Raw genomic sequence first — 15,388 nt, 5'->3', positions numbered from 1 at the left:
CCCAAGCCCCGTGAGCCCTAGTCATCTGGCATAGGCCAGGCCTGTTTTTTATTTTGCTGTGTAGACATACCCGAAGAGGAAGTATCTTCTTTTTCTAAGATCTATGTATGGTTATGGTCAGAAAAGTGACTATGTAAAAATGGCACCTCCTTTTGCAATGGACCTGTTCCCCGCATGCATTCCAGGTCAGCACCATTGCCAAATTAGCACAACCAGGAGAACTGAGCTGGCTACTTTTCTGGCATATGCATCATTTGGTAGGTCTACACTTACTAAAGCTTTTGATACAGTTTAGTATGGGCTGGATGAATGGGTGATCAATGGTTCCATGTCTAGTTGGCAAATCTTCATTAACGATATGGAGGATGGTGTGGACTGCACCCTTAGCAAGTTTGCAGATGACACTAAACTGGGAGGAGTGGTTGATACGCTGGAGGATAGGGATAGGATACAGAGGGACCTAGACAAATTAGAGGATTGGGCCAAAAGAAATATGATGAGGTTCAACAAGGATAAGTGCAGAGTCCTGCATTGTGGACCCAACTGAGAGTGCCAAATCAGGACCAATTGCTCAAACAGGGCAGTTACAGCCCTAGGCTGGGGTTTTTCCACCTCTAAGGCAAACCAAACCAGCCAGACAAAAAGGACTTTGGTCTCACCCCACTGGCTAACCACAAGTCACACAAGCAATTTCCTTAGACACTCCAGTCTCCCAGCATCACCACCAGTGCGGGATGAATGGTTATGAAAACCAACACCCCAATAAAAGAAAAAGGTTCTCTCAATCCCAAAGGACCAAGCCCCAGACCCAGGTCAATATGCACATCAGATCTTACCCACAAATCACGCTGTTGCCAATCCTTTAGAATCTAAAATCTAAAGGTTTATTTACAAAGGGAAAAAGGTAGAGAAGAGAGGTAGAATTGGTTAAATGGAATCAATTACATACAGTAATGGCAAAGTTCTTAGTTCAGGCTTGTAGCAGTGCTGGAGTAAACTGCAGGTTCAGATTAAGTCTCTGGAACATCCCCCGCTGGGATGGGTCCTCAGTCCCTGGTGTAGAGCTTCAGTTTGTGGCAAAGTCCCTCCAGAGGTCAGAAGCAGGATTGAAGACCAGATGGAGATGAAGCATCAGCCTTATATAGGCTTTTCCAGGTGTAAGAATCTCTTTGTTCTCACTGTGGAAAATCACAGCAACATGGAGTCTGCAGTCACATGGACAAGTCTCTGCATACCTTGCTGAGTCACAAGGCGTGTCTGCCTTCTCTCCATGGGTCCATTGTGTAGCTGATGGTCCTTAATGGGCCATCAAACAGGCTAGGCAGAGCTAACACCAGCTTGTCTGGGAGGCTTCCCCCAGAAGCACAGCACAAACTTGAAATACTGACAGCATAGAGCCAACATTCATAACTTCAACTAAAAATGATACAGACATATAGACAGCATAATTATAATCAGCAACCCATAATCTGGTCTTAGACACCTTAGATGACCCCCTTTATCTAAGATTTGGTGCCACTGCAGGACCTTGGTTGCAACCCATGTTCTATATGGTCCCAATTTATATCAATAACGAAATTGATGCAGGAAGGGATGACAAAACATCGCTGACTGCATCCCAAGAGCCCCCCTTTTGGGTCTGTCTCACTACAGCTAGTGTTGGGCTAGTGTATAACAGAAATGGTTTATCAAAGTCATGTTCAATAACATGAATGAATCTACAAACTCAAGGTATAACTTTGCAGCATGGTTCCTGTATGTTTCAGCTACTTTATCCATACCAGCTCTGGCCAATGTTTGGAACCCAATTAATATTACACCAATGTAGATATTGATGTTGTTCATAGTACAGGAATCTTGGCATTTAGCCATGAAAGCAATATGGTAGTGTGCCTCAGTTTCCCCTCTCATACAGCACATCGGGTCTGGAATGTATCTTAAAGTTCCAATACTGTTTACAGGCATTAACTGTGAAACATCAGTATAGCAAGGCCCTTTAACATAAAGTGTGTTTTCATGTATTCCTTTCAACATGTTCAAGGGATTTTCCAAAAGATTAGGCACATCATACATTTTTACAGTTCTTGGCAATAGCAACACATTAGTTACAAAAATTAGCATTAAAATTCATTGCAAGTGTCCATTTACAATGATGTTTGTCATGCCACACCCTTGGCTCAATACCATTGGAGTTTGGGCATTTTAGGGTTAACCTGTGGCTTCCCTTTGCAAAATTCAGTTTTCTCTTTCCTTCTTGTCCTGCAGGACTAAACCCCAATTTCTTTTGCTTAACAGAATTTACTGGCTGATGGGGTGGGCTCTGTTTGCTAACAGCTATTAGCAAGTCTTTCTTATCCCTGCCAGCCAAGTAGTTCGCACCAACACAGACACTGGCTTTTAGATTTTCAGCTGCTACCCATTCCAAGGCTGGACTTTGTCTTACAGAGGTACCACACAAATCCAAATAGTCTGACCTGCATCCTTAAGCATTCAACCATAAAACTGTTCTGCTCTGAAACACCAGTAACTGAATCTGCCCTCAGACCCTGAAGCACAGACTGCTCACTCACAGAATCAGCATGGAGACAGTCCTGTCCCAACACCATGGTCTTTCCAACAAGCTGGCCACACACAGCCTTGTGGTTATAGGGCTGTTCAACTTTGTTAACAGCTTCTACTCCATCTGAGACCTTTTCAAAGCTGCCCACACTGGATCTCTCAATAGGAAAGTCAGTGGATTCATTCACAACAGAAAATTTCTGGCTGTTAGGAACTGAAACTTCCTTGATTAAATCACTTTTACACCCTTCAGTTGCAGTAAACTGCTTGCACAGGCTACCATGAGGATTCTTTCCCCAGGAGCTTTTCTAAGCAGCAATTCACCCCTCTCAGAAATTCTGCTCTCACCCTCTTCACCTAGGGCTTGCTCTAAAGGAACCCTTTCCTGAGCAATCACAGACTCTTTCTGGACCTTACTTACATTTAGACTCACTTCAGGCCCCACAGGCGGATTTCTACACAATCCCCTTTTAGGCACACCTACAGACTTTCTAGATAACAGGTCATAAGCAGTCTCCTTCCGAATCTTTTCCTTCTTGCTACAAGTTGTCAAACTGTCAGTAGGTAACACACTTAAATCACCTTCATGCTGATCAGACAGTTGCTGCACCCTTCTCCAACCACACATTAGCAACTGGCCAGAACTGTCTGGTCTTTGGGATCTTGCTATGACACTAACTGGATGCAACCTAGTCACAGTGCCATTCTCCCCAGCAGACACAAACTCAGGACTATTCCCTTCCTGGGCTTTAGCTGTATTTACAACCAACTCCGAGACAACTGAACCACCCTCAACCATCACAGGCTGAAAGGCCCCTTCTGTTTGCTCCACAGACACAGAAGAGCCGGAGACACATTCTCCTTTACCAGACACACAGCTTGGGATCTCACTTCCCTTGTCCCAGCACACAGGGCTGTCTGACAGAGACAGGCACATTCCCTTCACTGTCACATTTCTCCACACAGGAAACAGGTCCTTCCCAAACTGCTGATTAGACAAAGCCATCAGCTCTCCCAACAGATAAGCTGCTGCTCTTCACTACACTGAGCTACTTTTAGCAAATCTCCTTCCTCAGTTAGGGCTTTAACCTGACCGTCTACTTTAATCTGCTGATCTTTCTGCTCTTGATCTAACTCCAGATTAACTTCTGAGACATCAGACAGACATTTAGAAACTTCATTCCCAGACACACTGCAAGATCTTTAGGCAATAACTTCTGTGCCAGCTATCACTTGTGGATTCTGGCTAAAGGCACACGACAGTAAACTCACAGAGGATCACAACATTCACACTCTGATTTGGTAAATAATCTTCCTCTTTGACCAGATCTGCTTTAACAAGAGTGATGTTAGAAGCCATAATTTGCCTAAACAGCAGACAACTGCTCAGATTTATACAACATACCAACATTGTTACAAACTGGACTTTCAAGAGGATACAGTCTCTGCTGTTCTTCCATTCCTTTTGACTTGGAGTTTTCTCCTCAGCAGCCAGCAGCTCCAGACGCCTCTTACAGCTTTTCTTCTCTCTTAGCAACTTCTTTCTTTCTCTCATCAGCTTCTTTCTCCATTTCCTGATGCTTTCTGTCTCATGGTCACTGATCTTTAACCAATCCCAAAGTTAAAATTTGGATAGCGTGGGGTTCTGATGTGACGGAGCGATTCTGCGGGGACCAACTGAGAGTGCCAAATCAGGACCAATTGCTCAAACAGGGCCAGTCTCCCAGCATCACCACCAGTGCACTCGTCCTGGGGATGAATGGTTATGAAAACCAACAGAATCTAAAATCTAGGTAGAATTGGTTAAATGGAATCAATTACATACAGTAATGGCAAAGTTCTTAGTTCAGGCTTGTAGCAGTGCTGGAGTAAACTGCAGGTTCAGATTAAGTCTCTGGAACATCCCCCGCTGGGATGGGTCCTCAGTCCCTGGTGTAGAGCTTCAGTTTGTGGCAAGTCCCCCAGAGGTCAGAAGCAGGATTGAAGACCAGATGGAGATGAAATCACAGCAACATGGAGTCTGCAGTCACATGGACAAGTCTCTGCATACCTTGCTGAGTCACAAGGCGTGTCTGCTTCTCTCCATGGGTCCATTGTGTAGCTGATGGTCCTTAATGGGCCATCAAGCGGCTAGGGCAGAGAAACTTGAAATACTGACAGCATAGAGCCAACATTCTAGAGCCAACAAAAATGATACAGACATATAGACAGCATAATTATAATCAGCAACCCATAATCTCTGCAGGACCTTGGTTGCAACCCATGTTCTATATGGTCCCAATTTATATCAAATAAACATGCATTTTTTTTAGGGAAAAAGAATCCCATGCACTACAGACTATCAACAGTGTGCCCTTGTTGCCAAGAGGCTAATGGCATTTTTTGTTGTGTAAGTAGGGGGCATTTAGGATGTGGATAAATTGGAGAAAGTCCAGCGAGGGGCAAAAAAAAATTAGGGGGGGGGAGACATGACTTATGAGGAGAGGCTGAGGAACTGGGATTGTTTAGTCTGCAGAAGAGAAGAATGAGGGGGATTTGATAGCTGCTTCAACTACCTGAAAAGGGGGTCCAAGAGGATGGATCTAGACTGTTCTCAGTGGTAGAAGATGACAGAACAAGGAGTAATGGTCTCAAGTTTGCAGAGGGGAGGTTTAGTTGGATATTAGGAAAAACTTTTCACTAGTAGTGGAATCTCCTTCCTTAGAGGTTTTTAAGGTCAGCTGCTTGACAAAGCTGGCTGGGATGATTTTTGGTTGTTTTGTGCTTTTTGAACAGGGGGTTGGACTAGATGACCTCCTGAGGTCCCTTCCAACCCTAAGATTCTATGATACGGTGGTATATAGAGTGCAGACTCTGCATGCCCAGCCAGCCTGCATATAAATAGCAGTGTAGCTGGTGAGGCACTGCCTCGGTGAGTAGACTAGAGTGCCCTACATGCCTGAACCCAAGAGTATGTAGCCTGCATGGCTGTCTACATGCCCAAGAAATGACTCTCCCCATCTATGCTGCTATTTTTAGCAGTATAGAGTCCCACTGCCTCCCAGCTGCTGGAGCCTTTCTGCATCACAGGCAAATAGGAAAGCCTCTGGCAGGGAGAAGCAGTGAGCAAAGGATCCCCGGATCCAAAGCCCGCAGCCTCCTCCCTGCCAGAGCCTTTCACTGCCACAGTGAGTGTGGATGCAGCATATAACTACATGCACCCTATTCTCCACCACAAGTGTAGGCAAGGTCACTAACAGAATTGTCACTTCTCAGCTTTAATCATGTTTCATTTTGAATCATCAAATTCAGTAAGGAAATTGAGAGATGACAAACATGTAACCAACCCCACAATACCATTTTTACAGAGACCCTTTTCAGAGTAGAACTGTACTTCAGAGAGTTAGCCTGCATAGTACAGATTGTCCTTCTTAAATAATAAACATTGGATGTGTATAGTGGGCCAGAGAGAGAGAGAGAATTTTAATGCATTTGTATATGAATGTTGTTTTTAGGTTGGACTGAACAGCTGCCAGAGACACCAGTTGATGAGTCTACTCCTATTTCTGAAAATACTGAGAAAATAAAAAAGCGTTACAGGAAAAAGAAAAATAAACTTGAAGAAACCTTCCCTGCATACTTGCAGGTACAGTCCTTGCTATCCATTATGTGCTATTTAAAACTAATGTGTATGCATGTGTTGAATAAACTGTTAATATATTTAAAGTATAAATGTTTGCTTTCTGATATCTAATTTATCACTCAGTTGATGTGGCTTTTGCATAAGGAATATATAATAAAAGCTATTCTTTGTAGTGAGGTTATTACACACACTGGGGACTCCCTGCATTCGTTCATTCCTGCTCCCACAAGCTCCCTGTGTACCACCTTCCCATCTCCCTCTATTTTAAAGACTCTGTGCAACTTCCCCCACCCCTCCCTCATGCCTGGACATCTCTGTGTCCCCCATTGCCCTCTCTGCCACATGTGAGGGTCCCCTCTTCCACACACGTCATGCCAGCGGCTCTATGTGTTTCCCCCTTCCGCCTTTCCCTCCTGGTAGGGGTTCTGTATGTTGCACCCATCCCCTTCTGCTCCCATGCCAGGGTCCCCCAATCTTCCCCTCCCCATGCCATGAGCTATGTTCAAGCCCCCTTTGCCCCATGCCCTTCCTTCCTCTTCCTCCTCCACCCCCCATTATTCTTTCTGTCTGGGTGATAAGAAAGAAGTAATATCTTTTTAATGGACCAACTTCTGTTGGGGGGAGAGAGAGAGAAGCCGTCAAGCTTACATAGAGCTCTTCTTCAGGTCTGGGAATGTACTTGGAGTGTCATAGCTAAATGCAAGGTGGAATGGATTGTTTAGCATAAGTAGCTAACCCATATTTCAAGGGACCATTCAAAGTGAAGTGGCCCGTTAACACCTCTCCAGTCATAGGGGGGAAATACATGGGCGGAAGGGGGTTCGTGGGTTATAGATTGTTGTAATAAACCATAAATCCAGTGTCTCTATTAATGATTTTTAGGGTCTAGAAAAGTTTGAATTAACGTTCCGAGGCTTGTCTGTTGAAGGTGTTATGCATGTTTCTTTGGGGATGAGGTCTGAGAGGTCAGATATAGAGTGATGGCTTTGTAAAAAGTGTTCACCCACAGGGAATATGGTGTTTTTGTCTTTTATCATTTTTCTGTGTGAGTTCATTCAAGAGCGTAATCTGGGAGATAAGTCCTATCATAACACGTTCAGGGTGTGAACGTGTTACACTCTATTGGAATGGTAGACAGAGATGAGAAGGTGTTAATGGGTGCCATCAACTAGTTGATTGATCTATAAACAATTGCAGAGGTACTTGGAAGCTCTAACTGTCCCAAACAGTTTTCCCCTGATTTTCCCATCAAAAGGTTTCTGGCCATTGATGCCTAGAATATGCCCTGTGAAACTTTGGAATTGGCAGGATGCAGTATTTAATTTAAAAGTTGTTGAGTTACATGCAGACAGACAGAAAATGCTGTCCCATTGAATACAAGGCGTTCACAAGCTTGGGCAACTATCTCTCCGTTTTCCGGTCCCTTGCTTGCTATTGAGCAATAACATACAAATTACATTCTGTATTTTTTCCTCCCAACACACTGAAACACTAGACCTTCAATTTGCATACTTGCATATATTGAATACTGTCAAAAGCCTGAGTCAGATCTTGTCATTTCTCCTTGATATTATTACATTTTTCTTTACAGAAAGATCACAGATTATTATTTGATGAGAAAAAAATACTCTGTATTCAGGGAGGGGGAGAGAGGGAAAAAATCCATTAATTAAGACTTCCTCTTATTGCAGGGATTTTTTTTTTTTACTTAATTCAATTCTTTCGAAACATAGAATAGTTCTTTAGCTCTTGTGTGTGGGTTCTGACTACATTAAAGCAGAGAATAACTGAAATTTAAAAATAATTTTAATTACATTTCTAACAATTAGAACTTAAAATGATATGGGTTTCTAGGGCCAAATGAGAAGGTGGCAATAAATAAATTAAAAATACTGCAACTGACAAGTTGGTTTGAAGTTTGTGTAGTCTGTTGACCAGTCAGTGGGTTCCTGATGTACTTTTCATGAGTCAGCTGCAAGTGAATGACAGCTATTACACAGTGTATGTAAGTCTGCTAATGAAAATGTACGTTATGCTCCATGAAGAAAGAGGTTTTGTGGTGTTGCAGCTCCACAATGTGGTGATTTCTGCTAATTGATAACCATTCAGGAAAGATGGATGGTCAGTGGTTAGAACACTAGCCTGGGACTCAGGAGACCCAAGTTCAGTTCCTTACTCTTCCACAGACTTCTTGTGTGGCTTTGGTCAAGTCATTTCCTTGCCTCACAGTGATGTTTGTGTGAGGATAAATCCTTGAAAGATTGTGTTGTGCTCAGATACCACAGGGCTGTGTTGGTACCTAAGGAAAGTTTTTGGTTTGTTTTTTTCCCTATATAACCTAAGATGTGAATTTAAACTGATGTGGTTGTACCAGTGTAACCACTACCACCCTCCACCAGTGACACACACACGCCTCCCCTCACCCTTCCAGGGTGGACACTCTTATACCGATATAACAGTGTCCATACGGATGCTATATAACTATATTGGTATAACTACTAAAACTTTCTCATGTAGACAGATAGATATACAAATTTTCCTAAATAGACTGACTTTAATGTATGTTTGTCTTCATTATAGGAAGCTTTCTTTGGAAAAGATCTCCTAGATACCAGTAGACACAGTAAGATGAGCCTAGAAAATGTATCCGAAGAATCACTTCTGATGTCATGTAAAACGAATCAGACCACCAATTTTCTGGATCCATCTTCTGACCCACTGCTTAGTTCAGCCTCTACTCCAGCTCAAGCAAAACTAGGAGCTCAAGGTATACCAAGCTAAAGTTAGTGATAATTCAGTCATGTTTGGTTTTGTTGTTATAGGAGCTTTCCTATGCTTTTGTGTTTTCATTCTTAACATACACACTTTCTACCATTCTTTAATTTAATATTACAAGACTAGTTAACATTATATTAGGTGATAATCCACAATTAGGTGTTCATTCTGGAGTCACTAATACACAGCTGCAGGCCTTCCACTGACTTGCCTTATACATGGTCTAATAAGACTCCTTGATTTTAATTTGCATGTTTTCAAAACACTTAGAAACAGGGTAGAAGGTGTATCCTGTTTTAGGAAGACAAATCCTTCATGATGGAAGGCTAAGGTAGACTAATTGGAAAGACAACATTAAAAACCTGTTCTTTGTACTGGTGAATATTTATTTTCAAGTTATTATTGTCTAATTTTTAGTATTGATTATTTTAGGTTCCCAGACTCCTCAGACTTTTGGGGATTCTTTTTGCTTTATATTGTCCCCCAGGAGCCTGAATGCTCTTTCAGGGTGCAGTTTGTAGCCAAAAGGCAGCTTTCAACTCTCACTTCCTACTGCAAAAGCTAAACTGGGAATGTTATTTTAACTTGATGGATAGTGAGTCTTGAACATGGCTGGAGCGCCACAAAGTGCTGCTGAAAGGCCAGCTTCGCTCAAGGGAGCAATCTCGCATTTTCCCAACTGTCCTGCTACTTCAAGAATTCTTTTTCTCAATGTCTCATAGGTATCTGCTGTGTGTTTAGCAGTATCTTATCCCTCTACATTATGTATTTTAACACTTTGTATTACGCTGTATGATTATTTTGTGACTCATAGCTTGTCTGATCCGTACTGTAAATAGTTTTTTGTACTGTTACCCAATAATTTTTTACCCATGTATTTCTGGTGTTTTTGAATGTGCACAGAATGGGCATCAATTATAACTTTTACCTTTGCAAAAGAGAAAATTACTTAGCTGTCTTGTTGCCCATTGAAAATGGTAGTTAAACTCAAAAGGTACAACTTTAATGTTGCACAATTAAAATCACAAGAATCAAGGAATGCAAAGATTAAGAACCTTAGAGTAATGTTATCACAGTCCCCACTGCATGTTTTCTAGTCAACATTGTATAAGTCCCAACTCTGCAAGGAGATGCACTCACACAGATCTTTTTACCCATGAGGAGTTCCATTTAAACTCTCCATGGATGCAAACAAAGCTCCATGCTGGTGCATCTGCTTGCAGGATTGAGGCCCTAAGCTCTAATATATTAAGCCAATGGGGTAGAAGTTTTGAACTGTGCAGCCTTAGTGCTGTCTTAATGTCATGTTATGCATTTAATTTCCTGTTTTTTAAAGCTTGGGAGGAAAAACAAAACAGGAAATGGTAGGGGAAAATATAAAACCACACAATTCCATACTTTACTCCTGCTGGTACAGGTATCTAGTTTTTTAATTATTAAAGTATGTTCTCTCATTCCCCATTAATATATGTGCATTTCACAGAGGCATGGTGCAGTGTTACATAAATAACCCTAGTATCTCCAAAATAACAGCCAGGGAGCAGCTTTTGCATCCACTCTCCTCTATGACCACGTAGCCAGTGCTTATTCCTTGGTACCTTACCAACCAGAGGGCCTTGGAGACCTGTTCCCCAGGAAGAGGGGTTAGAAGACTCATTCCTCATGCATCTCTTTCTGATTTTCTGGACTCTAGAAGTCTCAATCCATTTCGGGACACAAAGCCTGAGAGCCCAGGAACTTTAACACAAAACAAAACAAAAATTGTTTAAACTGAGACAAAATGTGGAAAAGTTCACTCCAAAACAAAACTGTTTCAAAGAGTAAATTCTGAGCAACAGAGAACCAGGTAGGCTTAGTTAAAACTTCTGTAAACATAACAATAATTATCAGCAGCCACTATAGGTCTATAGGAATGCCAAGTCAGCAGATGTATCCATCCTGCTGTTGAGATTTCAGTGAGTCAGAACTATGACTTGTGCATATTCCCTCTTGTTATACACCATGAGATGGCTGGATTGCCAGTGATGGAAGTCCCGTGCCTAGCCTGATTGGTTTCAGCATGAAGATTTTTTTATAAACTCTTGTGCTATGGCCGTGTGTGTGGCCAAGAAACAGTTCTTTCCCTCCACAATAACATCTGCAAAATCTTGAACAGCAGATTTATTTCAGATGGTAGATAGTCTGGTAAATCTGAACTGTCTCACTGGTGGCTGATCTCCTTCTTGTCAGGGATGAAGACAATGCTGGTGGTATTAGATCCACATCAGCTGCCTTTGATCAGTGGCCTTGTTCTTTACTCTCAGAAACCCCTATTATTACAACAGATCTTAATGGGTAATTGTGTGCAATTGCTTGTCTTCCTGAAGAGTTCTCAAGGATGGGGTACCGCAGGTTGCCACTGTGTTATCCCTTCTGTTCAACATCTATATGGGACCCTTAGAAGGGTTAATAAGGAGTTTGGGGTTTGGTGTTTTCAGTATACTGATGACACCGATCTGTAGGTCTCTGTCTCATTGACTTGGATGATGGGTTCAGCCCGTGTCTGGTTGAAATTAGGGCGTAGATGGGAGCGAGGTGGCTGAAACTCAACTCAGACAAGACTGAGGTGGTGTTGATGGGTTGGGGGAAGCAGCCAGATGTGGTGGTGGAGGTGATATCAAGGAGTATCACTGCCATTAGTTGTTAGTGTTCACAATTTAGGGTTATTTTAGACTCCCAGCTTCTGTTTGAGGATCATATTACAGCAGTGACTCAGTCAGCTTTTCCTCGTCTGCGTCTGAGTAAGTGGTTGCAACCTTTCATTTTGGATGCAGACCTTGCCACTGTTATCCCTGTTTTTACAAGACCAGGCTATTGCAGTGCTCTCTACCTGGGGCCACTGTCCCAGCGTACAGTCTGTTCTGATGAATAGCTGTGTCCCCTCAATTCTCCAACCTGGGATGCCTTTTACACTGCTTCCCTGTGAGATTTATCACTCCTGGTCTCCTCTCACATAGCTTCCAGCAAGTAAGCTGCTCCCAGTTATGGTGTATGAGTGCTGTAGCCAGCTATCCATAAATTACACTGCAGAGCAACACCAAGAAATTCCCAGCCCCAGACTTCCCCCCAGAAATGTACGTTTTGTACTGCCCAGTTTTCTCCTGGACAATACAAGTTCATATAAAGTCTGTCATTTTATTAATAGAAAATGATATGCACAAATCCTGTTATCCCAAAGGGAACTTCCCAAACACTTCAATCCAAACACACTGGTTTAGATAAAAATAAAACAAGTTTATTAATTACAAAAGATTGATGCCTCATTACTGGTAATCATTTAAAATCTAAGTCAGAATTGGTTACAGAAAATAAAAGTAAAAAACAACTAATACCTAACTTAACAAACTAAGTGAATTCAAAGCAGAGGTCTCTCTCACCACAAGTTACAGCAGTCTTACTGGTTGAATTCCTTTCAGTCAGGACTCTCCCCCAATCCAAAGTTGTTTCCTCTGTTCTTCAGGTGTTGTGGGTTCTGTGGGTAGAGAGAAAAGGAGGAATTATTTGGGGTGCCTACTCAGTCCTTTCATAGTTCTTTCTCCAAGAATCCTCTCCAGCTCAGATTCAGAAGACATAAAGTCTGTGTGGATGGGAACACCCTCCACTATCTTTGTGAAGATACAGATTTTCATCCACATCTTCTTTCCTGCCAAAAAATGGCCATTTAACCAGGCGATGGTCCATTTGCTTTTACTGACACCTAGCTGAGGCGTTGGCTAGCCTTTTGTCTCTGGGGCATGGTTTGTGGCTGCTTCCCCCAGACTTGGGACATGTCTTAGTAATACCATACGGTGGAATCTTATAACTTTACATGCAGTGTTGCCACACATATTTTACCAGGACATATGATCAGCAAATTACAAGTTTTCAAATGCTATTACAAGGTATACTTTATCCAGGATTTATCATAGTAGTGTAAAAGGGGTGAATATAGGGTACAGACTGTCACAGCCATTAAACCATTCAGAGACTGAAGCTGGTGCAGTATGCAGCAGCTCAGTAACTGAGCAGGGCATCATACTGGGATCACATGACCCCAGAGCTCCAGGCTATGCACTTGCTGCCCATTGGTGGAATTCAAAGTGTTAATTGTGACCTATAAAGCCCTAAATGGCCTGGGATCAGCCTCCCTCAGGGGTTCTCTCTCTTGCGAGGCCATACTGCCACTGCTGCAGTTAACAGGGTTACCTGAGCTGGATCCCTCTTGTTATAAAAGAGAGGGACAGCTGGTAGGACATTCTCTGTGAGGGCTCTGGGACTCTGGAACTTGTTCTCCCTCCCTCCTCCCCCTCCAACCTCTCTTACCCTCCTTTGGTCTGAAATATCCCCTGTTTGGTGACTATTTGGGCATGCTACAAAAAACATCTGTTTGATACGGTCTCTGGAGATGGCTGAGGGTATGCTTCCCAGATGATGATTGAGGCAGGTGCTTGGCCCAGTTCCACTGGAACTGATTTTAATGCTGCTAAGATTTAATTCAATTGTATGTATTGTGTAATTAATTATGTGAGAGAGCCTAGAGCCTTAGATAGGCATCTTTATTATTTGAATTTAAATAAACAAAAACAAATAAATGCACCAGAGGAATGAAGTCCACGAGGTAGCAATATAACTGTGTTCATCCGGGAACCCAGAAATGCAGGTAAGTCATTTTTCCTTTTTGCTTGGCATTAGTTTTCATCTCCAATCCAAAACGGCCAAGTGAAGTGACAGGTGGTGTCAAGCCTTTGGCTCTGATCTGAAGCAGCTGACCAAAGCAACTTGGCAGTTTCCAAGCTAAGACTTAACACACATTCAATTTAATAAAAAAAAAGAAAGAAAGAAAGAGAATAAAACTGACAAATTTTAGAACAAATGGGAAGATAGCTTTTTTTTTTTTTTTTTTTTTTAAGTGACAGTGAACACAACGGGAACAGAGCTGGCCAACAGAGAGGAAGTCTAAGTAGTAAGCTCTGTTCAGTTATATCTTTTCACCCTGAGTCATTTCTAACTACTTAGATTAAGATTTTTGTTTTAATTAAAAGGTGCTTAAAGTATTAAGGACTGTGCCCAAGTAGTTTTATTGAAGCCTATAGGGAAAACTGCCACAGCTTAGGAAGAATATTGCAGAAGAACTGAAGGGGCGCTAATTCTGCCTGGGTGTTTGCTACATTAGGAGACTTTTTTTTTCCTGCTTCAATAACTCTGCCATAAGCCAAGTATGCATACTTGGGTGGAATTTCATAAAAGCCAAGCGTTGACGGCATCCGATCCTTTTAGCTAGCCAGCTAGCAAGCCATCTAGCCATCTTATGTCATCAGCACCACTTTGTGGTGATACATGAATTACCCAACCATTTGCATGATTAGTGTACTGGCGCCAAAATGCAAAAGTTAATATGCAAAAGGCAAAATTTTATCACAAAAGCGGAATCAACTTTTGTTCACAGTACTGTACTTACATTCCATAGTCTTTTATAGTACCAGATACACTGATTAAATAAAAAACTATCCACAACTGACACATTTCTGAGGCACTTAAAGTACTTCCCTCATTATAATTAGTCCCTGTTCTCTATGCACAATAATGTAGCTCAATCTAGTAGCCATTCTCCACTGATAAATTGTCCTATAAATTACAAAGCAAGCTTGAAGCATAAAACATTACCCAATGAAGACAGTACTATGTTACAGCTACTTTGCATGGGTGTAAGTGATTATACAAAGAGGGTCAGGTCTATTGTCCTCTCTACTCTGATTTTTAGCATGGTTCAGGGAAGAACCTGTAGGAGTAGTGGGATCAAGTTAGAGAAAGGAAAACTTAATCTAAACAGCTGAAAAAACCTTCAGGTCATGTGAGGTGTAGAAGACCATGGCATAGCCTCACAGAAGAAGTTCTGGAAGCACAACCCCTTGAGCCAGGTTAAACTAGACGGAATAGAACTAGAAATGCTGCAATGTAGACGTCTTTCTACCATTCTACTGGTGTGTCTAGTCTGTGTCTTACTGCTGTCCCTCTTTGTCCTGCCCACCTTCACTTGCCTCCATCTCTGTCCGTGTTACGGTCTGCTCTTCATATTTTACTCCTGAGGTACTTCTCCAGGTGGTTTCAGTAGTCTTTACTTTTCCTGATAGACTTTCTAAGTTATTCTGGTTTATTTGTCAAACTCATCCTATTGGAATGCTTCATAATATTCAGTGATTTGTGCTCAAGCATTTATCTACAGATATTTTTAACTATTAATTTGTTTACAAACATGTAAACTACCTGAAGTTAAGGCTAGGGTGGACACTTCCCAAACATTCATTCCAGGCTAGAGGTAGGATCTGATCCTGCAACATGTACATATGTTCGTAACTTTATTCACAAATGCATATTTCCGGGACTGAGCCTTAAAGAAATAATTATTACTGTGAA

At 42.0% G+C, this 15,388-nt stretch overlaps 1 protein-coding gene and 1 long non-coding RNA gene across 15 annotated transcripts in view; one reads left to right on the top strand and one right to left on the bottom strand.

The window, feature by feature from the left end:
• LOC120399327 overlaps positions 1 to 12,975 on the bottom strand; it is a 29,119-nt gene extending 16,144 nt beyond the window's left edge. The window contains exons 1-3 of the long non-coding RNA XR_005595095.1: positions 12,936 to 12,975; positions 12,373 to 12,467; positions 10,560 to 10,693 (exon numbers count right to left, since the gene is read on the bottom strand). This is a non-coding gene — a long non-coding RNA (uncharacterized LOC120399327). The remainder of the gene's footprint in view (positions 1 to 10,559; positions 10,694 to 12,372; positions 12,468 to 12,935) is intronic.
• The window catches only part of KMT2C (lysine methyltransferase 2C), a 346,573-nt gene that overhangs the window by 264,110 nt on the left and 67,075 nt on the right, over positions 1 to 15,388 (top strand). For all 14 annotated transcript variants that reach the window (XM_039527507.1, XM_039527506.1, XM_039527503.1 and 11 more), the window contains 2 exons: positions 6,054 to 6,184; positions 8,762 to 8,948. In XM_039527507.1, the coding sequence (XP_039383441.1) occupies positions 6,054 to 6,184; positions 8,762 to 8,948 (318 nt within the window). The remainder of the gene's footprint in view (positions 1 to 6,053; positions 6,185 to 8,761; positions 8,949 to 15,388) is intronic.

Source organism: Mauremys reevesii, linkage group 2 (genome assembly GCF_016161935.1).
Source record: "Mauremys reevesii isolate NIE-2019 linkage group 2, ASM1616193v1, whole genome shotgun sequence".
Lineage (NCBI taxonomy): Eukaryota > Metazoa > Chordata > Testudines > Geoemydidae > Mauremys > Mauremys reevesii.
This window is presented reverse-complemented; position numbering and strand designations above follow the sequence as displayed.